At 33.2% G+C, this 25,978-nt stretch overlaps 1 protein-coding gene across 1 annotated transcript in view; it reads left to right on the top strand.

Moving 5' to 3' along the window:
• Positions 1-25,978, top strand: part of kl-2 (dynein heavy chain 2, axonemal kl-2) — a 118,637-nt gene that overhangs the window by 21,860 nt on the left and 70,799 nt on the right. Inside the window, exons 14-28 of the mRNA XM_089234511.1 lie at positions 2,287-2,425; positions 2,770-2,987; positions 3,129-3,476; positions 4,126-4,418; positions 5,652-5,841; positions 6,737-6,917; positions 9,072-9,202; positions 10,119-10,271; positions 10,492-10,617; positions 14,614-14,832; positions 16,255-16,509; positions 17,319-17,618; positions 18,446-18,684; positions 24,556-24,754; positions 25,497-25,721. Of these exons, the coding sequence (XP_089090637.1) occupies positions 2,287-2,425; positions 2,770-2,987; positions 3,129-3,476; positions 4,126-4,418; positions 5,652-5,841; positions 6,737-6,917; positions 9,072-9,202; positions 10,119-10,271; positions 10,492-10,617; positions 14,614-14,832; positions 16,255-16,509; positions 17,319-17,618; positions 18,446-18,684; positions 24,556-24,754; positions 25,497-25,721 (3,216 nt within the window). The remainder of the gene's footprint in view (positions 1-2,286; positions 2,426-2,769; positions 2,988-3,128; positions 3,477-4,125; positions 4,419-5,651; positions 5,842-6,736; positions 6,918-9,071; positions 9,203-10,118; positions 10,272-10,491; positions 10,618-14,613; positions 14,833-16,254; positions 16,510-17,318; positions 17,619-18,445; positions 18,685-24,555; positions 24,755-25,496; positions 25,722-25,978) is intronic.

Consider the following 25,978-nt stretch of genomic DNA (forward strand, 5'->3'; position numbering starts at 1 on the left):
AGTATCTCAAAACCAAGGACCTCCTTAAACTATGTAGCATGTTAAATTCTCAGCAATTTAACAATTATTGAATGGAAAATTTCTGTTTTCTGGAAAACGAGGTGAAGAGACACTATATCTATGCAGGCTGGGTACTACTGACACCTCCTCCCAATAATGGAACACATGATTCTTTGTGGAAACTAATATAGAAAGTGTTTTTAATTTCATGGTCCGAAAAATATTTTGGGAGTTATAATGCACTAAATTTTTGTCACGTGTCAATTTTGTGCCGGTCAGTTATGTGCCAAACATCCAACTGCATTAAATTTTTCTCCCAGCTACAGGTTGCATCATCTTGAAAATGAAATGAAATATTAAATGTCATTCGAAGCTAAGTTCAGCCTTCTTTCATGATTGGCGCTTCTTCCCTCCTTGTAGGTGTGATTTATAACCTTGTTGTTATGTGTTGCCTTGCCTGCTATATTTTCAAATTTATCACCAGATTTGTAAAGTGTTGTCAAATGAGATCTATCTGAAAAATTATTTAACCTAAGCAAGCATTTTTTTTTCCAAAATGTAGTAATTTACTCTCCTTCACTGTTTAGGGAAGGTGCATCCAAGCAGGGTGACTTACTACATGACCTTTAGATCACATGTTGATAAATGAAAGGCATTATTTTTTTTTTAGTTATTTCAAAATTTCATTCAAACTTTTATGCATAAAGGTTTCAGTGGAGGATGTAAAAATGGTAGCTTGACGAAGGTCACTGGTGAAAACAGTAAAATAATAACAACGATTCACACACACAATCAGAAACTTTTAATCAATATATATATGAATTGGCATATTCAGAATAATCAGTGGTTTTGGAATTTTTCTATTGATTATTCATCAACTCACATTTTTATACAAAATTCTTCATGTTCTAATAGAGATTTTGCAATTGATTTTTATTTCCCTGAACTTTAATAAATTTATCTTACTTTTTTACAAGAACAATTTGGATGACTTTTAAATTTATTCCAGCCTGCACAATTCACACCAAACTTGGTGATTTTTTCAGATAAAGTTTCCTTCGGGAGAATATTTATAAGAGGGCTGTGATCACACCATTTACATCTCCTATCGCTATTCCAGGACAGTTGTCCCCGGGCACATGTTAGCAGAGCCAAACTTCAGGTTTTCGCCACCCTAAGCACTACTAATTTTACTGCTCCTTATATTTTGTTCCTTCAGTTTTTTCTTGAAAAATAATGTTCTTCCCCCTTAACGCTCAATTTTCAAAATAAAAACCTTCTGTTTACTGTTTTTTCTTCTAAATATGGTTTTGAATATTGTTTTTCATGCACACATTCATGACATAAATAAGATGCTCTAAAACTTTTCTTTCAGGGCAACACTAGAAAGTGTGGGCACATGAGGACTGTAAAAAATTATTATTTTTATTTTAATAACTATGCAACCCCCTTGAAACATGGATCACATATCTGAGTACTGCACGTTATTTGGAAACTTTTTCTAATTGGAAGTATACCTTTAGAATTAATAGTTTGCTAGTAGAATGCCATACCCCCGTTTGGTATGCACCCTGTATAATAACTCGTATAATATAATGTAAGATTTATAATATACTAGCTATAATACCCAGCGCTGCCTGGGTTTTCTTCAGTTGCTGAGAGGATTGAAAAAGTGACAAACCATTATAAAGGCATATCATTTGTTATACATATACTAACAGGATTAAAGGAGTGACAAACCATTGTAAAGGCATATGCATGTCTGAAATACATTAGTAGGAAACCACGGTAACCAAAGTAAACATTCCAAAAGTGATTGTTGAGGCAGAGAAACCATTGTTGTCTGACGTTTTTTGCCTATTTTGGACATTTGCCCAGCTCTGACGAACTTTTAAAGTAGCCTACATTGTTCAAGTCAGGTCCCATTTTGTATATATGCAAAATTTGGCGACGATTGATCTAAAATTGTGGATTTGTATAGAGAACGCACACACGCAAGCAGGCAGTTATATATATAGATTTAATATATTATATATGATGGAATGTATTTAGGGAGTATCGTTACATAGGATTTTTACTGTATGCAGTGAAAAAAATGGAAGAATATCAAAAACCATCTCCAGTAAAAAGGAAAAAGTGTAATTTTCCAGCTGTGTAAAGAAAAACCTTTCGGAATAATAGTGATAATAATAGAGTACCATTAGAAAATATTTTTCTTCTTGCTGTCACACTTTTACAAATTGCTATATCTCTACTTGAACAATTTCAGTTTTTTTTAAATTTCAGAATATTTTTCAAGGAGGGGATATTCAAAAACAACTCCCTGGTGAAACAGTTATTTTTCAAGGCATTAGTAGTCAATGGCAAAATATAACTTGCATGATGGCAGATAAGAAGAATGTGTGGAAGATCTGTCAAGAGCCAGGTCTGGCACTGTTTAATTTTTTTTAATGTACTGAAATACTAATTGAAAAATTATGATTATTTGGATTTTTTCCAATAAGAACTTATTGAGTTTCAAACTTGCAAAACCTTTGGATGTGCAGTAACTGATCTTATCAACCTGAGCCCCAATTTCTGAGTACCCTCAATGCACACCACACTCTGATATATGCATTAAATTACTCATTTTTTGCTGATTTTATGTATTTTTATGCACTCCCGCAATCACTGTACCATGAATAATGTGATTAAAAATATTATTCTGTTTCTGGATTGTAATTTTTATTTCGTTCAGCTGTTCCTACACTTTTATCTATTTCTATGTAGATTTGCTAAGAACTTTGTCACAACTGAACAAGCAGCTAGAAAGTGTACAATTCAGTTTGGATTCATTCCTGGAAACAAAGCGTCAGGCTTTTCCACGATTCTATTTTATTTCAAATGATGACCTTCTGTCTATTCTGGGACAAATAAATGATCCCCATGCTATTCAACCTCATCTAATGAAATGCTTCGATAACATAGTCAAGCTCGAACTTGGAGAGGTATTACAGATAAATTTTTTCCAGCTATTTCATTGTTAGCCTGATTGATAATTTTTCATTTAAAAATAAGAATTTCATTAAATTTCCTTATATCTTAAAATATTCTAATTTCGCTCATGAAATTTACTCTTGTTTTTATAGGGTGAAGGTACTGCCATCGCTAAGGCAAAAGGCATGTATTCTGATGATGGAGAATATGTAGAATTTTTCATACCAGTAGCGGTAGAAAATTTTGTTGAAGTATGGCTTTCAAATGTAGAGAAGGCCATGAGAAATTCTCTGCGTGAAATTGTGCCAGAGTGTTTGGCAGGATTGGATTTTAAACAGGACACCAGAAACAAAATTTTTGATAACTGGATTCAAAGTTTCCCTGGGCAAATATGCTTAGTTTGCTTGAATATATTATGGACGGCAAATGTGACCTTTGCCATCAATCGTGTTCGAAATACTGGAAACATGGGACCATTGAGAAGTATCAAAAAGAAATGGGCAAGTATTTTAAGCTCTAACTCATTTGTCTTCATTATTTTTTGAGAGCATTAGTTATCATCAAAGCATAATAGAAGTATTGAAATACAAATTTTTTGAATGTATTCCTGCATTTCTATCAATTAAAATGATAAATTTCCATGTTTAACTTGATATTATTTCAAAAATCTGTAAATGAGTTACTTGAAAGAAATGTTTCAAGAATGATAGAAATTGCGAGTATACACAAATTCTCATAAAGCACTCACGAGAAAATTGAACTTGTTCCATTGTCCTTGTTCACAGTATTCACAAAACAGAGGATCTGCTTTAAAGTGTATTAAGCAAGCGCATCACTGGATTTGCGCAGGCATGTGCTCACTGTTCTTCATGACACAGAGCGCCTTCTCATAATGACTGCTGTCGCCATATATGAGATATACTGCTAATACTTACTGTAAATGCACCTCATAAACATTCTATGAGTCAGACTGTATAATGTACTGATGATATATATTTTTTGAAGGTGTAAAATCACCTCTTCTGCAATACAGGTTTCATATGTGAAAAGAAAATTTTTTAGCTTAAAGTAATCATAATATGATAATACTAATTATTAACATAGTTACATACCTTTCAGCATCCTTTAATTTCTTCTCTTTTTTTACAGAAACTTGTTTTGAATGAGTTTTCTGTAATCATAGATGATGAATTGAATCCCAAGTTGTATGAGAAAATGATGGCCATCATTTTGACATTAGTCCACTTCAGAGATGTTTTTGATACACTTCTATATTATAACTGTAATGATGTGGAAGCATTTGAGTGGCTTCGTCAATTGAGGTATTACCATTCCCCTGAAGATAATTACTGCTCAGTAAAGCAAGCTACTGCAGAAATCACTTATGCTTACGAATATTTAGGAAATAGGCGTCGTTTAGTGATAACTCCTCTAACTGATAGGTGAGATGGTATTTTTGTCATAAAAGATATCATTTACATTTCAAAGCGTTACATAGTTAACTCTTAAACTGCTCTTATAATGAATAGATTACGATCTTAGTAAGTCACTGAGTTGCTTATGGATGATATCCGAATCAGGGGGGGGGGAATTTTTCTATTGTATGGAGAGGTAAATATTTGTGCTAAACTCCAACTATTTGTGCAGTTTAAGGGCTACAGATGCTCTGTTCTTTTATGAGTGTTAATATTATGGCTTTGCTGAAAATCATCAATTATCACTAAGAAAAAAGACTTGTTATTTATGAGGTATTCAAATGAATGTGTGCCATGTTAAATAAATAGATATAGCTCCATAACAAAATCCTATTGATTGAAATATTTGTCCTGCTATCCCACTCAAAAAGTATATATAGATGCATTATGATACTGCTTTGTTGTTATTTATATTAAAATAGCATTTTAATATAAAATACAACCTTTGTTGCTATTTATTTCACCTGCATGAATTGTATGTATGTAAAAATTATTCATGCTTAATGCATCTTATGATTTGAACTATCGAAAACTAAATGAAAAATCTCTGAATACGACAGTGATTCTCAAACTTTTCTCAACTTTGACACTCTTCTCCAATGTATGATTCATCTGCAGCTCCTCAAAATAGTTTGGTAGATATTTTCCCAGATGAAAGAACCACTTCACAGCATAAATAGGCTCACCAATCAATATTTCACACCTCGCCACGATGCCCCTAGCAGCCACAACACACACTTTCAAAAACACGTACATGTAGTCAAACCTTGTTAAAATAAATTAGCATAATATAAATTCACAATATTTTTCATTTTTTACTTACACTCATGTATAAGCTTACTCTCCTTCTCCCAATATAGGGGAAAAAATTTTGAATACAAAATTTTGGCTTATAGATGAGCATATATAAATATCTAATCATTCTTTTATTGGTTTATTCAAAATTTTGTCATAATTTTTTTAAAAAGTTTTTATGACTCCATATTAGGGATTTGGCTGTATCTAAAGAGATATTTACATACATTAATTTGGTAGCTGAAAACTTTCAACAATAAGAACTAAAATTTGTCAATCTTTTGTTCTTGTTGCTTTGAACACTTATAAACAATAAAACTAAAGTTATCAAAATTTTGGTGGTTTAAAAGAGCTCTTTTCACTTTTGAGGTCCTAAGGAAAATGTATAACTCATTTTTCATACAGGTGTTATTTAACTCTGACAACAGCATTGAACCTCCACCAAGGTGTCTGTCTGAAAGGTCCTACGGGTTGTGGAAAAACTGAAACTGTGAAAGATCTTGGAAAAGCACTTGGTTGTTACACTTTGATTGTCAATTGCTCTGAAGGTCTTGATTTCAAATCTCTAGGGAAGATATTATCAGGATTAGCTCAGGTATGGGGAATCTCTAAGTTTGTTGACTGCATTTTTGTGAATATATAAGTGCTGTAAATTAAATTTCCTTTCACCATGTGTCTAAAACTGTGCAGATGAACAAAAGCTCTTCATTTCATTTCATTTATTATTGCTTTACCTTTCTTTGAAAGTTCATGGTTTCTTTTTGTATTTTTCTTTTAAAAATATTCACTTCCATATTGCATAATGCTGAGTGGAAAAAAAGTCGAGATAACTATAGGAGACAGTATCTAGAAACTGATATGTTCTGATTTCTCTGAGTTTCTACAGCAGTTTGAAAAATTCACAGAATGTAATATATTAGCACATATTGATTTACACAAATCAAATTTTTGATTTTTGTATGTAGGGTGTAAAAGCATAAATAATGATGTATGCAAATCAGTGATAAAACTTGGTCAAATTCAGGTGGTTTGGTGTTTTGATGACTTAATAAATGATGCACCAGCAACAATTTTGTTTTTTCTCACTCCTCCACTAGAAGAAAAAGAAATAGCAAGAGAAAAAAAGAATAGTGTTGGAGAGTAATACTCATCACTGTTTTTGTATTTACTTTGTGTAATCAACCACTGTGGACACCTTTTCAACATTGCAAACTATATTATGATTTCCACGAGACTGAAGAAAATTGTCATTATGAGTGACTTATCGTTATATATAGATGGAATCTAATTTTACCCTTTGATATGTATCTCAAAACATAAAGTAATATTGTTATATCCAAGATTATTGTTATAGATAATATCATTTTATGGAAGTATCTCTGTATATTATTTGTACTTAATTGTTTCTTGAATGAAAAACAAAAATATGTATCAATACTAAACTCATATAATTCATCTTAAATTATTTAATTATGAAATTGTTTTGATAGATTGGAGCATGGTGTAGCTTTGATGAGTTTAACAGAATCAATATTGAGGTTTTGTCTGTAGTTGCTCAGCAAATATTGAGCATTTTATATGCTCTGAAAGCTATGAAAAATCGCTTCACTTTTCAAGGATATGAGATCCCGCTGAGGCGAAGTTGTGGAATCTTCATCACTATAAATCCTGGTAAGATATATATCTCTATAATTTCCGTCATCTTTCTTTATGTCTACAGCTGGCTATGGTTTAGTGCACCTTTTCTATTTATTGCATGCTATAAATTTTATTCATTGAAACTTTTTAGCAGACAGGAGATATTACATAAAATCGACACACGTGTAGAATATATTAAGGCATTTACATGAGATTGGGGGACAACTTGTTGAATTGGATAGAATTGTGGTTACGGAAATAGGTCACATCATGATGAAAATTGTTTGTTCGGGTTCAAAGACTGTCGTTCGTTTGGGTTAGTTCTCAACGTTTCCCCAACACTAGTGGTAGGCATCATCAGGAGAATTGATAAAACTGGATCAAAGTCCAAACTTTGATAAAACTCCAAAATCCGATGGTCTTTGAACCCAAACAAACAATTTTCATCAAATGATGGCCGCGAAAACCTTATCAACTATTTAGGTCACAGCATGTTATGGTGAACAGGGAATTTTCTGATTGTATACGTGTTAAAAGTGAAGTCCCTCATCCTAGTATTTTTCACTTTTTATCGATAAGCTCAATCAGGGTATCGATGGGATTGTGAGCAAATTTGCAGATGACGTGAAGCTTATGGAGGTAGTCGAGAATCAAGGTGAAAGGGAGAGGCTCCAGATGAACTTGCATATGATTGCATCATGAGCTAATGATTGGAGCATGGATTTTAGCGTTGACAAGTGCATGGTTGCTCATTTTGGTTCTCACAACAATTTGTTTCACTTACAAATTGAGTGTTGGGGGTCATTTCGGATGCAACTAATACCACTGATTTGGGAATCCTCATTTACAAGTGGCGTAGGTTCTCTGAACATTATTCAGCAGTGGCTAAAAAGTATTCAAAATGCTCAGTTTCATTCTCAAAAATGTCTCCACAGTTTCTCAAAGTGATCCTTCCACTTTTCCAATGCTCAGTTTGTTCTGGATTGAAGTATGTCATTAAGTTCTGTAGACCATACTTACAGAGGGACATTGACGTGGTTGGGGGAGGGGGTGCAGAGAAGAGCCAATTGTGCTCATGATGGCGCACACAGGGCTTAAGCTATAAATACAGACTTGATTTCTTGAGTATGTTTACATTGGAAGAATGCAGGTGTCCGTAGTTGGGGATATGATCTAAGTGTTTAAAATTTTAAAATTTACAATTGAATGGATAAAATGGACCATGAGTTATTAATACATCGTCAATCAACTGCTTCAACAAGGGGACACCAGTATCAATTGGTAAGGGACAATTCTAAGTTGTGGTGTCGCAGGAAGTTTTTCTTTGATAGGGTTGTGAATCAAATCAAATAACTTACCTCAAAGGGTCGTGAATTCTAACACAATTGACGAAAATTAGTTTAAAGAAAAGCATGATGAATATATTGGGATAAATTGAGAGGCTAGCCATACATAGATGAGACAACTATAATTTTGTATGGGCAGAATGTGTATTTATATTTTATCATAATTATTGGTTTTCTTATTGCTCTTATTGGGTTGCTGTATCTTTGATATATTTTAGATATATATTTGACAACCATATTTTTATGGGCATCTTTTTTAGCCACCTCAATGGACATTTTATCTGTTGTTGCCTTTGTATTTACATGTATTCGTATTAATTGCATAAAAGTCACTCCTCACATATTTTCTGGGGTCAGCTGATTTTCTTAGAGTTAAGAATGTTTTCAGTGAAAAGAAACTGCTGCACTTCATAACAAATCGTGAAGAACAGTATCATGTAATTCAGGGGTCAATGATTCACTCAAAATGTATTAGGGAGCATGTTTTAGCATGTGCTAGCTGAAAATAATACCTGTACCTCAATATAGTTTCATACAGAATTGGTAGATGATATGGTTATGACTATGTTTTATTGTGTTTTTCCAATTTGCATCGCTTCGCTTAATTTTTCTCTGTCACAAAACGAGTAATGATTAGCACAAGCCATTTTTTTTTCATTGCTCTGCTCATATCAATTGAGTTTCACTGTATTTGACAAAAAAGTGTTGCTTAGTGTATTACTGTAAAACAATATAGAAAATAAAAGGAATATTTTTTTTTCTGCTTGTGTCACAAGTTTATTTTAAATGATAACTTTATTTTGTAAATTGCTACTTTAATGAGTTGTCTGATTTAAATTAGCACACTATACTGGAAGGTCAGAACTGCCTTTTAACCTTGTTTACATGTTCCGCCCAATGTCCATGATTGTCCCTGATGGAAAGATTATTGCAGAAATTATACTCTATGCCAATGGATTTGACCTTTCAAAAGTGAGTGGAGGCAAATATATATATATATATATATATATACACACACACACACACACATATACATACAGCAATTATATGATTGAGAAAATGTATTAAAACATGTGAGAATAATAAAAAAAAGTGAGGTTTTGGATGTAATTTCAATGACATTAAAATTGAAAAGAAAAATTGAGAAATTATCAGAACCATTATGAAGTCAAATCCAAGGAAATTATGGGTCTATATATAAAAAAGTGAAGGGAAGGATTAATTTGCAAATTTTATAAAATTTTATATTTGTCTAAGAATTTTTCCTTTTATTTGTTTTTGTTTCTCCTTCCCGCTTCTAGATAATGTTAAATTTTTATAGATCTCTTCTGCTTCATTATAAGTGTAGAGTGAAAAAAAAAACTTAGCATCATATCTATTCCATGTTTAGAAATAATTCGGTTTAATTGAAGTTGAATTTTGCTGAAGGAAAAACTTGAAATATATATATATTTCCTGAAAAAATGAGCAAAATCTGAATGGTATCTGTGATGAACAAAAGTTGTGTTATTTAATGTAGATATAAAAAATTAAATGCAGTCGATTCCCATTTTAACGAAAACTTTTCTAATCACCCAAATAAACTTATATAGAAACAATATAAAAATCTGGAATTCCTGTATAACAAAATTTTGTTATTAGGAAGTGATTTCTTTGGTCTCTTAGAGTTCGTTATAATGGAATTCGACTGTAATTTCAGTCATTTTATTAAATATTATATAACATGAATTCACAGATCTGTGTTGCTTCTAAGAAATGCTAATCACCCCCCCCCCCTTTATATACTGCTGTAAAATGAGATATAAAAATATTTCTAGAGGTGATAAAGATTGTTCATCTATTTTAATTATTTATTATTATTTTATTGTTTATATATTTCTCATTACAGGTTTTGGCTAAAAAAATTGAGGATGCTTACTCTTTTGCTGCACAGCAGTTATCTCAACAGTCTCATTATGATTTTGGTTTGAGAGGCATCATCAGTCTGCTAAAGTCTGTTATCCAAAGAAAAAGGGCATCTAAAGAACTCAATGAAGAAGAGGTATGTAAAACCATTGAAACTTTATATTGATTGAGCCATTTGTTTTCTCTTATGGAATATTTCGATTTTGAAAAATACATTCATTCATTAAAATTTTATTTCATTAAAATAAATACTTTACCAGTTTCCATATTTGCAGAGTATTTCACCTTTTTTATCAGCATGTACATGACATTATTTTCATTTCACTTTACATTACCTTTAATTTTTTCTCCCCTAGATTGTATTTTCATCCATGTGCGAGATTACTATTCCCAAGTTACAACATTTAGATATACCAATTTTTAAGAATATAATGACAGATGTTTTTGGTGATATGCACATAGTACCAGCTGTTTATGAAGAGGTTTGTTACAACTTTTTTTATTTTATGTAGTGATTATTTTCATAAAAATTCCAGCTTAGCTTTTTTTTGTAAAAATCTTTCAATTTTGCTAAGTTGTTACTCAGCTGAGAGTAACAACAAAATTCAGATATTTTTCCTAAAGCGAAGGAAAAATTCAGTTTCTTTTAGAAAACTTGATAGGAAATATGATGTCTCTAAAAGTCTATAATTTTTTAAAGTTATATTATGCTATGAAAATATAGAGCACCATAGTTAATTTTACCCTTTATCTGTAGATGATACTCTAAAATACCAGGTCAGATAATTTGTTTGGTAACAACTACCATGAAACCTGTATAAAATGGAATGCCAAGAGACTGAGATTATTTTTTGTTCCAGACAGATTTTCATTTATAAAAAAAAAAAGTGCTCACAAAAACATATACAATGATTTATTTCTGTTTGTGAAACTTAAATTTTGAGAAAATCACCCTAACTGCTATAAATCAATGAGCATCAAAGACATACATATTATTATATTGGATTTTTTCATTTTTGTTGCTTCAAATTACTATACATTTGAATCTCCATATTTAATGTGCTAATAGTTGAACTTGAATATAAAACGTTTTTCCTGAATATTGATAAAATAAACACTTACTTTTTTCAAAAATTAACTTTTAATATTTAAAATAAAAAAAAAGGGAAATGATACTTTCTAAAAATAGTGTCCCAATAAAGTTTGTAAAAGAAAGATTCTACTTTTCTGTAACACTCTTAAATTTTGCTTTTCTGTCACCTCTATGACCTCCATTTTTGTAAATAGTTGATAAGGTTTTCGCGGCCATCATTTGATGAAAATTGTTTGTTTGGGTTCAAAGACCATCGTGACGACAGTCTTCGAACCCAAACAAACAATCTCTATTTTTGTGTTTAAATCCAAGACATTGTGTCATTTTGGTACATCCCTGGATTCTTATTTTTTATTTCTTTAGTTGGTACACAACACAATGAAAACAGAAAACAATTTCTTTCACCAATGATGTTTATTTACACTAGAATTTCCATTTGATTTTTAACGATTAAGTTTGACAACAATTAATTTCCAGAACAGCTTAAAATTAGTTTTAGATTGTGGATAACATGGTCAGATATTAGATGGATCTTGCCATACATATAGCCAGTTCACTGCTTCAGTCAGTCCAGACTATCCGACAAATTCACCTCAATGTCAATGAACAGTTAATCACTGAGGACGACACAAGTCCATTGGTAAGCATTGAGAGTCAGAGGACAAGGAGCTTGAAGGTAACCAAGACATCTGGAAGCAGATTCAACAACCAACCGTGGGCCACAGAATGATTGCATTTGCATATCAAACAAATTCACATAACATTGATGATGCTGTAACCTTGAAGGCTTTAGATCATTTATGCAATGAGCTCAAATAAGTCGGTATTTAAAATGCACAAGTGCTCAAGGCACAAACTATTTTTACTGTAACATTATTGTTAGCAGAAACTCTCCAAGAGTACAAGAGGTGAGCAGCGGTAGCGCTGGAGATTGTAGTAGGTAGCAGCATGCATGCATCTGGATGAAGTATACAGGACATCCATAATTAAAAGAATTTATTTTAAAGTAGCCTACAAACGAAACCAGTCATCAGAAAAGTCTGAAATTTTGTGGAGGACTTTATGAGTGATGGGAATTTTTTTCAGGGGGAAAAAATTAGTTGCACTTAGTTGCACATGTCGCCACCAGAGGACATTTCGCTTTTGAATACCTTTACTAAGCATATGAATTTATGTAATGTCATGCAGTAGCTGTTATAAAACCTAGAAACATTCGCTGAGATCTTGTTTCTCAATGTGTTTGCTGCTCACAATGACGATAAGTTTAAGAGATTGCACTTTTTTGGTCAAATTTTTTTACCAAAACAGCAATTCTGCTGTAACTGCTCTACAGAAATATTGGACTTGGAAGAGGATTCAAAAAGGTCCAATGAATGTTAAAACCTTCGGAGTATGATAACGAAATATGATAAAAACCCGTTTCTATAGACGCAGTACAGGAGGTTTCGCTTCAGGCGGAAGAGGACAGAGCTTCAAATTCTCGTGGTAGCGCGCGCTAGTGTGAGGTGTGTAGCACAGGCGTTGGATGGGCCACTTTCAATTATTCATAAAGTCATGTGGAATATCCTCCGATATTATTTTATTTTATTTTTTTAATAACGTGATCCACACGTTACCATACGAACTTTTACTTGTGCAGCCGTTTCTTCCACATGATTACATGATTATGACGCTCGACTCTGGTTCTCACTGCAGATTCTAGTTCGCGTTGAGGTGGATTCAGAATGACCTTGGAATATCCTCTGGACAGACAAACATTTTCACTTGGATGGTGCAGTCAATACTCACAATTGCTGAATTTGGGAACCAGAAAATCTGCACGCTATCTTAGAGGTTCCGTTGCATTCGTCAAAAGTGATGATATGGTGTGGATTTACCATACTTGTTTACTGCATCATTTATTCTGGGCCCCTACTTCTACAAAGAGTTACATTCTACAGGTCCAGTGACATGTTCAATCACCGGGGAGCGATATGCATTGCTGTTACAGAACGAAATTGTTCCGTCTCTTCAAGCACGTCACTACGTTCCAGACATAATCTTTATGTAAGACAGAGCTCCTCCACACATTGCAGTGAGTGTTAAGAATATTCTTAAAACCATTTTACAGAAGAATGAGTCATATGCAGGCATTTCCCTAATCTATGGCCTCTCCGGTGATTTTTGGCTTTGGGGGCATTTGAAACGTCTGTTAAGTCATGACAATTCAAGAACTTTACCTGACCTTAAAGGCAGCATTTTATGCCACGTGCTGAACATTTTTCCGCACACACTTCGGCCAGTTGTGGAACATGCGATCTTGTGATTTCACATGGTATCTGAAAAAGATGGCCATCATGTGGAACATGTTTTGTTGCAGTAACAATTTTAAAAGAGTTTAACAATTGATAAAATTTTAAACGTTTGCTTAAATGTGTAATTTCTTAATAAAACGCCCTCTGGTGGCGACATATGCAACTAGTTTTTTTCCCCTGAAACAAATTCTCATCACTTCATGAAGTCCTCAACAAAATTTCACAATTTTCTGAGACTGGTTTCGCCTGTAGGGTCCTTTAAAATAGGGTCTTTTAATTATGGATGCCCTGTATATACAAGTAAAGAACAATTATATTTTTGGACCAATCAAATTACGGGTACACTCGATCACAGAACTACGTCATTTTATCCCAATTTGCATATACTCTCAAATCTAAACATTAAAACTATAATCTTGATCGGGAACAATCAAAACGAATTGACTGCGATTGCTCACTCATGATCACTAAATCCGACCGCAAATGGAACCAAATAAGGTAAACATTTATATTTTCTAATAGAATAAAACTTTTAACTTAAAAATAATAATGAATGAATGAGAATGAACCAGACCTTTGCGCCAGGGTCTATGAGTATGTTACAACATGCTTTTTGCAGCTGTCTGCCATCTCTACACTGACCTATTCCTTCCCTGAGCTACTTAGGTAAATCTGGTGGCAGAGTTCTAGCATTTGTATACAAATCTTCTCTATGTAACTCACAACTCAAACATTTACCTAAGTAAACAAAAATTGAATTTGATTAATTAGTGATTATATGAATATTTAAAGGATGTTTTGGGTTCTTTTGTAGATGAAATAACTTTCATTTCATTTTAACTACAATTTAATTAATAGACGTGATTGAAATTGTGAGAGTATTGGACACATGCACACTTTCATGTTTTGAGTTATTCTGATAACCTAGTGACTGCACTGTTAAGCAGTTGTCTAATATTGAGAACAGCTCTCAGTTTTGAAGCATAGCTTAATTGTCCTGAAGAATTATTAAATTGTCATTATATATTTTTAAATTTATATGTCCTTTTTAATAGTATCATATGAATAACTATTCCATTTATATTCACCAGCTATTAAAAGTTATTGAAAAAGTGCTAAAGGATTTATCATTACAAAATGTACCCACAACTATTGAGAAGGTGATCGAATTGCACAAGACCAAGTTATTTAATCACTCAATCATTCTTATTGGTGGTACTGGAAGTGGAAAATCCACAACATGGAAAATATTAAGAGATGCTTGCTGCTACTTGAATGAAAATGGCTCTGATGCATTTTCCAGTGTTGTGGTAATATCTATTTTTTTCTTACTATTACTAACTTTTAAACACTTATTTTTTGACTGCAGTGGCGAACAACATGCATATGTATAAGAATTCATGTCATCGAAGAAATTTTGTATTTAAAACCTGAAAAAATGTGAAATAAATAAACATTTTTTTTATGTATGAAAACATTTTTCTCAACACTGAAAAAGCAAACTTTGTTACCCTTTAAATAACATCATTTATGTTTCATTTGCAATCATTTTCTGTTGAGTTTGAGCAATTTATGATCTCTGATCCTGGGCTTTCATTCAAAAGCATTTTTAGTTTTTTTAAAATGTTTTTTAATCCTTCATTTCATTAATAGAACACGTTAAAGAATATAATACCATAGTTTTTGTTTTCCAATCTGTTGCAACACTTAAGTTTTCAAAAATATGATATTGCAGAAAACATTTAGTACATGAAAGTTGAATTTTATCCTGGAAAGGTGTGGCAGTTACACAGATTAAGCACTTCTACTGAACAATTTTTTGTGTAATGTTTTTAAGAGCATATGTCCATGCAATGGGTAGGCCAAGTTATACTTATTTATACACAACCATTTTCTGACTTATGAAAAACTTTAGTACCAAGCATTGTTCGGATTTACAAATAATTGAAAGTCAAAATCACTGAAAATGGAAGGTTACTAATAATGTGGGATTGAAAATGGTGCAGTCCTTTTCAAAATGGAATGTACAGCCAACTTGAGGAAATAATTCTGGCCAAAGGGACTGCCCATTTTGCAAAAGCATTAAACAATGACACACTCACATATGTATATATATATATCCATGCTTTTTTTAGAAGGAAACTGTTCAGTTGTGACTCAACAGCATATGAAAATGGGAAAGCCAACTTCTAATAGGCAAACAATAAATTTAAAAATACACCACCATATGTTTCAACACTCATGTTGGCACTACGTTTTCAAGGCAGAAACAAAACTTTTTTCTACTCAACAAAAAACATGGTCACAATGAGTGCATGTCTGTGGGAGTCAGAATGTTTTGCTTCAGTTTGGTATTTTACTCTCATTTTTGACATCAGAGTTGTTTCCATCTGTTTAGGATATCATATGATAAACTTGGGTCGACTATCGTTCAAATATTTTTTTTCAAAATGAAATTGAATTTCATTTCCAATTTGATACCACACCATTCTATTATAACATCGATGTCCTCCTGGATCTTCCTCTGAAATTTCTTAAATTGGCTGCATTCTAATCTAGTTTTTCAGTCATCTGTTATTGTTACTTTGACTCATCGAATTGACCTATAATGAAAGTTCTGGGGTCATGTGAAAAAAATACTCAAACAGATATTTGATTCATTACAAATTGACTATATATGTATACCCATTCTTTTATACTGAATTTGGTTGATGATCACAAAAATTTTTCAGGTAAATCCTTTCAACCCAAAAGCTGTTACATTACCAGAAATATTTGGTCAGCTAGATGTCTTTACCGGTGACTGGATTGATGGGATTTTGTCATCACTTATTAGAAAGGCTTGTGCAGATAAGAAAGAAGTTGACAAATGGATACTAATGGATGGACCAGCTGATACTCAGTGGGTGGAGAGTATGAATTCCTTGATGGATGATAACAAAGTTTTAACCCTTATCAGTGGAGAGAGGATTGTTTTATCTCCTAGGGTTAGTCACATAAAACTGTATATAGTATAGAAGTTTGTCTAAGTAGAAGCAAACGTAATACACATCACACATTAAATCAAACTATCACATAAATACTATCTTTTTTTTTTATATAACAACTGGATTGGTTAACTATAACTTCACTTAGCTTTGATGATTCCACTGTGAACCCTGTTGAATTCCACTGAATTGTTGACCACTGAATAGTTGAATCATTCCACAGAGCCCTGTGTGTGTGTGTGTTGAAAAATTCAGCAGATTACCCTGTAGGCCAAACCGCTTATTATTTGAAGGACAATCATTAAATATTTATACTTGGCACAGTTGTATTCTTTACTTCATTAGTGAAACATGCAGTGTTCAGGAAGATTACTACTGCACAGCAGTCTGAAAAAAAGAAGGAATACTTTTTTTGAGATAGAAATACTTAATAGTTTCAGCTTATCATGGTTCTATTCACAGTTGTATGAAGTCACAATAATGCAGTTTTATGTGTATTATTCCATTATAGGTTTTCAAAACATTCACTTTGCAAAGAATATGAAGTCCTTCAATTTAGTAACTTCTTTCTCTTTATTAAATAACTTAGCAATTTCATAAAAGAGATGAAATATGTTCATGTTTTATGTATGGTTGTTTTTGATTATGCAATTTTCTCGTATTAATTATAATTAATTCACAAAGTTCAAAGTTAATTATAGATGAAGTGTTTTGTTGACTATCAATTTTCTGCTGTAAAAATTTGATTGGCTTAGTTTGCATGTTTTTTTGTAGTTACGATTTTCTGTCAATTTTTAAATTTTTTTTAGGTAACTCTATTATTTGAGGTTTGCGACCTCTCGGGATGTTCACCTGCTACAGTTTCCCGTTGTGGTGTGATATACCATGATTATGAACGACTGGGCTGGAAACCATATTTTCAGAGTTGGTTGGCTTCAGTTGAGACTAATTTTGTGCTGAAAGAACTGAAATTATTGATGGAAAATCTGTTGACTCCCATACTAGTGTTCAAAGGGACACTCACAGATGAATTATTCTCAGTGCCTGAACTGAATGTTGTAATGGGATTATGCAAATTGTTTAGTTCCATCTTTAGTGGTCATTTTTTGGTAAGACTTTTTCATTGATACACTTTTACTTCAAGTTGTTGAATTTTTTTTTAACTGACATGAATAAATCAAATTAAGGCATGAATGTTAATGTAATGAAATTATAGAAATCTCTCATGACTGTTTTTAAAAAATGTTACTCGTAAAAATTTCAGAGCACTCGTCCGGCAATCGAGGGACCCGGGTTCGACTCCCGGTAGAGGCAGAGATGAGTTTTTCCTTCCTTAAAAAAAATGAACATAATTGTTGTGATAATAATAAATATCTTCACAACATCCAGTCTTCCGTATATCTTGTATTCTCTCAAGAAGTACTGTTGAAATTTAATAATTAAATACACAAGCACACTTATTTTTTTATTGATCTTGTTTATTTATGAGTTTGTAGGAATTTGAAGTATTTCTTAAAATTGAATTTCCAAAGTGTTAATTGCTAAAGTTTTAATTGTTAAATTGTTACACCAAAATTATCCGTGGGTGATATTACTGATGTCACAACATCAGCCTTCTCATAGCAAAAGTTGCCATCTTGAAAAGTTTTTTTTTCTACATTCCGGTGCGCTTCATTTTTAATGTATTTTTCTCTAACCAACTTTGGCTTTCATGTGCCATTTTCTATTAAGTTTATTCACCTTTGAAATTTTTTTTAATTATGGGTCTTTCATAAAATCTGACATGCAAATCTTATTTATTGTGTTGCTTTGTTTTCAGTTACGGTTACAATAGTAATTATACTCAATAAGCATTTCATATTTATCTATCATGTATATTTTTTCATTTTATTCAACAAGAGTGAAAAAATCTTTACCTTTCTTCTTTCTCACATAGTCTAAACATTCTGAGCTTGAGAAAAAACAAATAATTCGTGCATACTTTACCTTTTGTTTGATGTGGTCAGTTGGAGGCTATATGAATAGGAAAGGAAGGCTTGCTCTGGAAGAAGTGCTCAGAGAATTAGATGATTCTCTTCCTGCTCAAGGATCTCTGTTTGATTATTATGTTTCGCCTCAATCCTTGTGGGTGAAGTGGTCTGAACTTTTACCAGAAAGATTCAGCTATGATATTGAGTAAGCATAAGAAAACATCTTATGGTAGGAGTGATTCAAAATAGTACCATACCAGACAGGGTTATTTGTGAAAAAAAACCTCATAACTGTTTTGTTCAACATCAGATTTTGTGATTCAGTTTTTTTTCCTAGTACATAATTTTTATCAAATAACAAAGGGTTTTCCAAAATTTCCCTTTTGCACATGAGTTCTATACCTTTTGTGTTCCATAACCCCTTATGCCAGTGGTTCTCGAACTTTTTTGCCAGCTGCTCCCTTGCCCAATTAATGATTCATCTGCAGCTCTTCAAAATAATTTAATAGAAATTTTCACTTAGAAAAGAACCACTTCAAAGCAAAAATAGGCACATAAATCAATATCTCCAGCTTGCTACGACACCCATGGCAAGGGTACCTGTGACGCACACTTTGAGCACACTGCTTTATGCCATGAAGGCCACATATAAGATGAATGTCGTGTGAACCCCTTTTTTTTCAGAATAATACTCAGTGCTGTGTAATAATGATAAAATAATAATGAGTTAATTTTTTAAAGAAGATTTTGATAATAGAGCCATATTCCAAAAGTGAAATTAATTTAAACATCTTTTTTAATTTCAAAATGTTTGGTTTAATTTTGCTTGATATTACAGCTCTACTGCTCAGAACCTTATTATGTCAGTGACCTTGAAAGCCTGAATTCCTTCATTAAGTTATATATTTTCCCTCATCCAAGCTCACTGACCTCATGAAATTTTTCCAAGGATCCTCAAAGAGGTCCTTGAACCTCTTTCCAAGAATCCCTGCTTAAGCAGCTTTCCTTAATTTCAAAAATCTGTATGGGCTTTCTCTATGCCCCTTTTCCTGTCAAAGTAGTGATTAAAAAACTTATTATTTAGTTATTTTAATAATTCTCTAAAGTTTTACATCTTTCAGTTAGATTAATACTGTATATTAGTCTGAAAAAAGAAGGAATAACGTTTTTGAGATACAAATACTTAATAGTTTCAGCTTATAAAGATTCCATTCACTCAAGTTTTATGTGTATTATTCCATGAAAGTTTTTCAAAACATTCACTTTGCAAAGAATGTGAAGTCCTTCAATTTAGTAACTTCTTTCGGTCTTGATATAAATATTTATTCTTTTTATAAAAGCTGGTAGTCTGTAGCTTTATAAAATGGGTGCGTGTTTTTTTTTTTGGGATTGTTTCTGATCCCTCCGCCATCCCTTTGTTTTTGTAAATAGTATGCATTCATAAAAATGTTAATGTTTGTCCTGTTTATTTATTTTTCTATTAATTGTTTATTATCTGACATGTACTCATTTTTAAAAAACAAATATGCTTTGGAATTCTCAAAGATTAATAAGTTAGGTTTTTGCTTTTCTTTTAAATTTTTATCCTAGATGTTGGTTCATGTGTAAATCTGTTAACTCTGAGAATAATAATCTTTAAGTTACAGACCTCGCAGCGCTCCTATTTTTCCTATTTTTTAGAAATGTCCTCCTATTTTCCTACTTTCGTCGCAGTTGCCCTATTTTATTCAAATTCTCTCCTACTATTCTTATTTTATCCCTTTCTTCCTTTTATTTACGGCCAATATCTCACTACGAAAATTCCGAGAAATCGCAAAATGTCACTGCTTTGCTTTCCGTTCCTTTTTGATGTGCTTTATTCACAACTCGCTACTGAAAAAGAGAGGGAGAAAATAAAAATTTTTTTCAGTTCCACGGGAGCAGGGGATGACGATAACTGTATTTTCGCCCCCGCACCGTACAGCGAATCTGTTTGGGAGATCGGTTGCCGTAAATATCGGTTGGCCAATCACGGGGGGGGGGGGGGAAACGAGCCGATTAGCCGCACGCTAAATCCTTTTTTTTAATCTTTAGAAATAACTTTCGGGTTTCTTTATCTTCGGAGTAAGTATTACGTCAGCATCGATGTTGGGGGAGGGGGGAAGGTGTTCCGATTTGATGACGGAGAGGGGTGTTAGGATGATCATTACTTCAGCACCCACCCTTTATACAAATATGAAATATTCTTAATGGCATCTTAGGCCCCTTTCACACGGAGCGGATGCGGACGCGGGTCCGCATACCCTTTCAAACGAGCGCTGAAGATGCGGACGAATCGCCCGCATCTTTAGTTCGAAATTCGTGCATAAAAACTGTTTTTTCGCAATTTTTGTAATTATTTTTCTCCTTCATCCCTGATTCAGTGCCCATAGGCAGCCTAGAGGCATTCTTTGGTGGTTTTTATCATTGAACCTAAAGATGCCTCCATTCCGATCCTCACAAGTAGTCGATGGGAGAAAATATCTTAAAATATTTTCAAAAAATTTTGAAAAAAAATCTGTCTTTTCGGAAAAATATGAAAGAAAATTCCAAAAACACATCCAATGTTCGAAAAATCCAATCCAAAAACATCCAAAACATTCGATGTTCCAAAAAAAAAAAAAAAAATTCAGCAAATATCAAAGAATTTGCAAGTATAAAAAAAGGGAGGGGTTGGAACTTTCAAAATGCCTGTGCTTAGAAATATTCACATCACAATTCTGTCTTAGGCCGGGATTACACTATAAAAGTTTTGTAAAAGCTCTTTGATAAAACGTGAAAAATTCAACCATTAAGATCACCGGTTGCATTTGCTTGAATGCAACCGATGCGCCTATTGGTTGAATTTTTTAACTTTTATAAAAGATCTTTTACAAAACTTTATAGTATAATCCCGGCCTCAAGTACGGATTACACTATAAACATTTTATAATAATTCTTTTAAAAAAGCAACTAATAAATTTATCGGTTGCACTTGCAATTTATTAGTTGCTTTTTTCAAGTTTTATAAAATAACTTTCATAAACCTTTTAGAGTGAAATCCCATCCTTAGATTAGTCACTTCTGAAATATAAAATTTCATTTTTTTAAGTTTATAGACTAAATATTGGGTAAAATATACTTGTGGGTATCGAGGGAACCACCAAAAATATTCAAGTGCTAGGGTCTTCAAACGGCCCTGAGTGAACACCGTACGTGGATAACGTTGTTTAATAAAAGTATTTTTTTTAAAGTTTAAAAAAATTAACAGATTAAAAATTTAAAAAAATAACAAATATTTAAAATAATATTTCAGATATTCATATTTTTAAAAAATTTTAAAAATTCAAAAAGAAAAAAATTAAAATTTTTAAATTAAATGTAAAAGTTATTAAAGTATGTAGTCAATTAAATATTCGTAATGAACAGAACGGCTTATAATTTTGGTCCCATCAGTGGCCGTTGTTGGCAGGTTTTATTGTATAAAATTGTGAAATATGGACAAAAGGCAGTTAAAGTTGCTATATCTCCATCTCAGAAGGAAACGGAGGGATAGACGTATGTGGGTACATCATATTTGATGAACAGGGACCCTCATATGGTGTTTTTAAGGATATTTATGGCAAATAATTAAAAAAATTCCGTGAAAAATCACCTTCAAAAAGTAGCCAAAGATGCGGACGAATTCGCTCCGCATCCGCATCGTGTGAATAGCTCAGAATAAACCTATTGTCAAAACTTCTATGTGCGGATGCGGAGCCCGCACTTAGGTTTTGACACATTCGGACGACGTCCGGACCCGCATGAACATTTCCTAGGTGCGGAGATTTTTCGGCTCGTCTGAAAGGCGCAGTATATTCCAATTGTTAAAACTTCTTCCGGACCCGCATCCGCATCCGCTTCGTGTGAAAGGGCCCTTACTCGGTGCGCCAAAAACGAATAAAACTTTTCGCTAGTTTGTGGGCACCTGAACTAACATTCTCCCTATTGAGTCTTCTACAGAGCCACTTTAGTGATCTCTAAATACTTAGCGGATCCAAGTGCTCTGGTTCTGTGCCGCGCGTCATACAAGTGATCCGTGATTATGCCACGGATCACTTAAGTAATTTGGGAATGGGCCGCGGATAACTTCACAGTGTTATAGAACAGCACTTGTGAACACGTCAGTGCTCTAAAACTGTGCCACATGTCACTCAAGGGATCTATAAATGTGCCACGGATCGCTTAAATGGTCTGGAATTATGTCACGGGTCACTTAAGCGATCTGTGAATGTGCCGCTTTTTTCATTTTTACAAAATTAGGTTTGAAAGGGACAGGCCACATTTAGGCCGCACGGGTCAAGTGTTACCTATGGGCTTAGAGGTAGGGTCGCAATGAATTTCTTAAAAAATTTGAGTTCGTGGCCTTCAAATAACATTGAAATTAACTGAAATTCATTGTAATAAGATATTTTCTTTCGAAATTTTAATTATTAAAAAAAATACTTTTTGATTAAAAAATATTTTTTTGATCGTCTGGGGGAGGGGGGAAGACCACGAGCCCCACGTACATCTCTGATCCACTCAATATGCCACCCACTATGCGTTAGGAGGTGGAGGCAGAGCGCTGACGAAATTTTGCTGAAAGGGGGAGAATCAGAGTTTTGCTGACTTTTCTAACAAGGGGAGAAGTGGTCAAAACTCGCTAAAAATTTGCTGACGTAATGCTTGAACGGCCCCCTTTTTTTAAGCATGTGCTCAACCCATGGCCTAAATATGGCGTGCCTCAAGTGGCCCGTGGCACATTTCCAGATTACTTGAGTGACCCGCGGCACATTTCCAGATTACTTGAGTGACCCGCGGCACATTTACAGATCGCAAATAATCTGTGGCGTTGTTCTAGATCACTTAATTAAGTGGCCCACGACACGTTTTCAAATCAATGGAGTGGCCCCACACTGTTCACAAAAGGTGGAGTTAAGTTGTAATGTGCCGCGGGCCGCTTGAGTCATTTGGAAATGTGCCACAAGTCACTTGGATGATCTGAAAGTGTGCAGCGGGCCACTTGAGTGGTCTAAAAATGTGTCAAGAGTGTCACTAAAATAATCTATAAAAAATGCATCGAGCCACTTAAAGTGTTAATGTATTGCAGACCATTAGGTGATATGTGTGCTGCGAGCCACTCAAATGATCTCGAAGTGTGCCGCGGGCCACTCAAATGATATGTAAATGTGCCTCCAGACACTTACAGTAATCTTCAACTGAACTACAAGCCACTTAAGTGAACTGGGGGTTTGCTGCGTGTCGCTCAAGTGATTTGGAAATGGGCTTGGGGTCACTTAGGTGATCTGTATATATGCCGTTGGCAGCGTAAATGATCTGGAAATGTGCCGCTGGCCACTGAAGTAAGCTTGGTTAATTTTTACAAAATAAGATGTGAAGTTGTGAGCCACAACAGATGACTCCGGGCCACATTCGGCCCGTGGACAATGGGTTAAGCATGCATGGGTTACATTTTTATGGCACCTGGACAAGTTTTTTTTCTTACTTCGAAAAGAATGGGGGGGGGATGGATCACGATCAATAATTGGACTTTTCAAGTAACAGTAGCAATTTGATTAGTTTCTTTTTAGTTTTGCTATTTACATTGTTTTCGATACCAAATTCTATGGAAATGAAAGATTTTTAAATTCATTAGAACTTGAGTTTCCTAAAATATCTATAGATAATACTATAATTAAAGTATATAAGGTGTGAATCTTAATGGCACAACATTTTGAAATGCCACGATAATTCGGCAATTCCATTTTTTCCCTCCTATTTTTTGTCAATGGTGTTCCTATTTTTCCTACTTTTTTTTTTCAAATTTTCACTTTGAGGCCTGAAGTTACCAAAAAATTTAGATGTTGATAATAAATTTTGTAAAATAATGTTTGATTAATTCTGTTTGTAAGCTTATGTTTGAAGTCCAGATTTAAGAACTGAAGCCTCTAAAAATTGGATTAAATTCCAAAAATTTGTTATATTGCTTGTTATTGAAACAATAAACACATTTGCAAAGTTACTTATGTTATTTTTTCCTTCGTTTTTGGTTCTCTAGGCAGAATCTCGATACAGTTCTTGTGCCTACAAAAGATACATTGTGCTATGATTTCCTTGCAACATCACTCATCAAGAAAGGTTTTCATGTCTTATTTGTTGGAGATTCGGGTTCTGGCAAGAGCATGATTGGACGCAATATTCTCAAAAATTTGGACCCCTCAGTTTTTAGTAATCTTATAGTGAATTTTTCAGTTCAGGTATATAGAATGTTTTTTATTTATTCATATGTCTCTTGTAAAACCGATTAAGAACTGTTAATTTAAAATGGAAACTCTTTTTGTCGATCTTTATTTGGAAATTAGTTGTCACATACACACAATTTGCTATATTTAAGTTTCATATACTGCTATAAAAGCCTGTGTGGAACATATATATATACCTGTCACAAAAAGTTTAATTTATACACTTCTAAATGAAATTTTCACAACAAATTGTTTTTGTGAATTTCCATAAATGCAAGTTTTATACAATGAAACCTCTGTATAATGATACTGTCTGTAACAATATTTTCTTTGGTCCTGGTGGAATTCCTATTCAATAGGAAATAGCCCAAATGCTCAAACTGTCTACAACGATACCCTGTCTATAACAATATTTTGCTAGGTCAAAATCCTACAATATCATTATAGACAGGTTTCACTGTATATATATTTTGTAAAAATTGTGTGCATTATTTTTATTAAAAGTTTTATTGTGTGGAAAATATTTTAATGAGAAATAAGCTTTCTATTTGCTTTACTTCATTGGTAAACTATTACTGTTACTTAACCAAACAAATCATTGGTAAACCGCATAAAACACTTGAATATCTAAAGCATTCATTGCCTTGAAAGTACAAATCTTAATTAACATCCTTATAAATTCTTGATTCATTGAAATAATACTCTTGTTGTTCTTTGTGATTGCTTTATATCAATGGAGCTTATTATTATTTTTCAGACAACATCATCTACTCTTCAAAATATCATAGCCACTAAGTTGCGGAAGAAAGGGAGAGGCTACTTTGTACCTTCTACTGGCTCAGAATTAGTTGTTTTCTTGGATGATTTCAGCATGCCAGCAAGAGATCAGTTTGGTGTGCAGTCTCCTTTAGAAATGATGAGAGCTTGGATCGATCATGGTTTCTGTTATGAAAAGGGGAAGACAGAACCAAAATATATCTTGGTCAGTGAAGTCCTTTTGGTCATCATTTTTGTTTTTCATGGCTTATTGTGGCTTTGTCAAAAATGAGTGAAATCAGTACATTGAGTAGGAAAGCGAGCTTTTTGTTGCTTTAAGACTATAAAATCATTTACCCAACAATATTAATTTAAAAATTTCTTATTTTTCTTGTTTTTATTTTAATGATGAAAATTAGGGAATATGATTGTGAGCTTCATATCATACTTAGGTACAGTGGAACTTTGATTAACAAGCTTAAT

This window comes from Pholcus phalangioides, unplaced genomic scaffold, assembly GCF_987345545.1.
Source record: "Pholcus phalangioides strain wild (caught in Gottingen) unplaced genomic scaffold, Ppha-v1.0 ptg000008l_1, whole genome shotgun sequence".
Lineage (NCBI taxonomy): Eukaryota > Metazoa > Arthropoda > Arachnida > Araneae > Pholcidae > Pholcus > Pholcus phalangioides.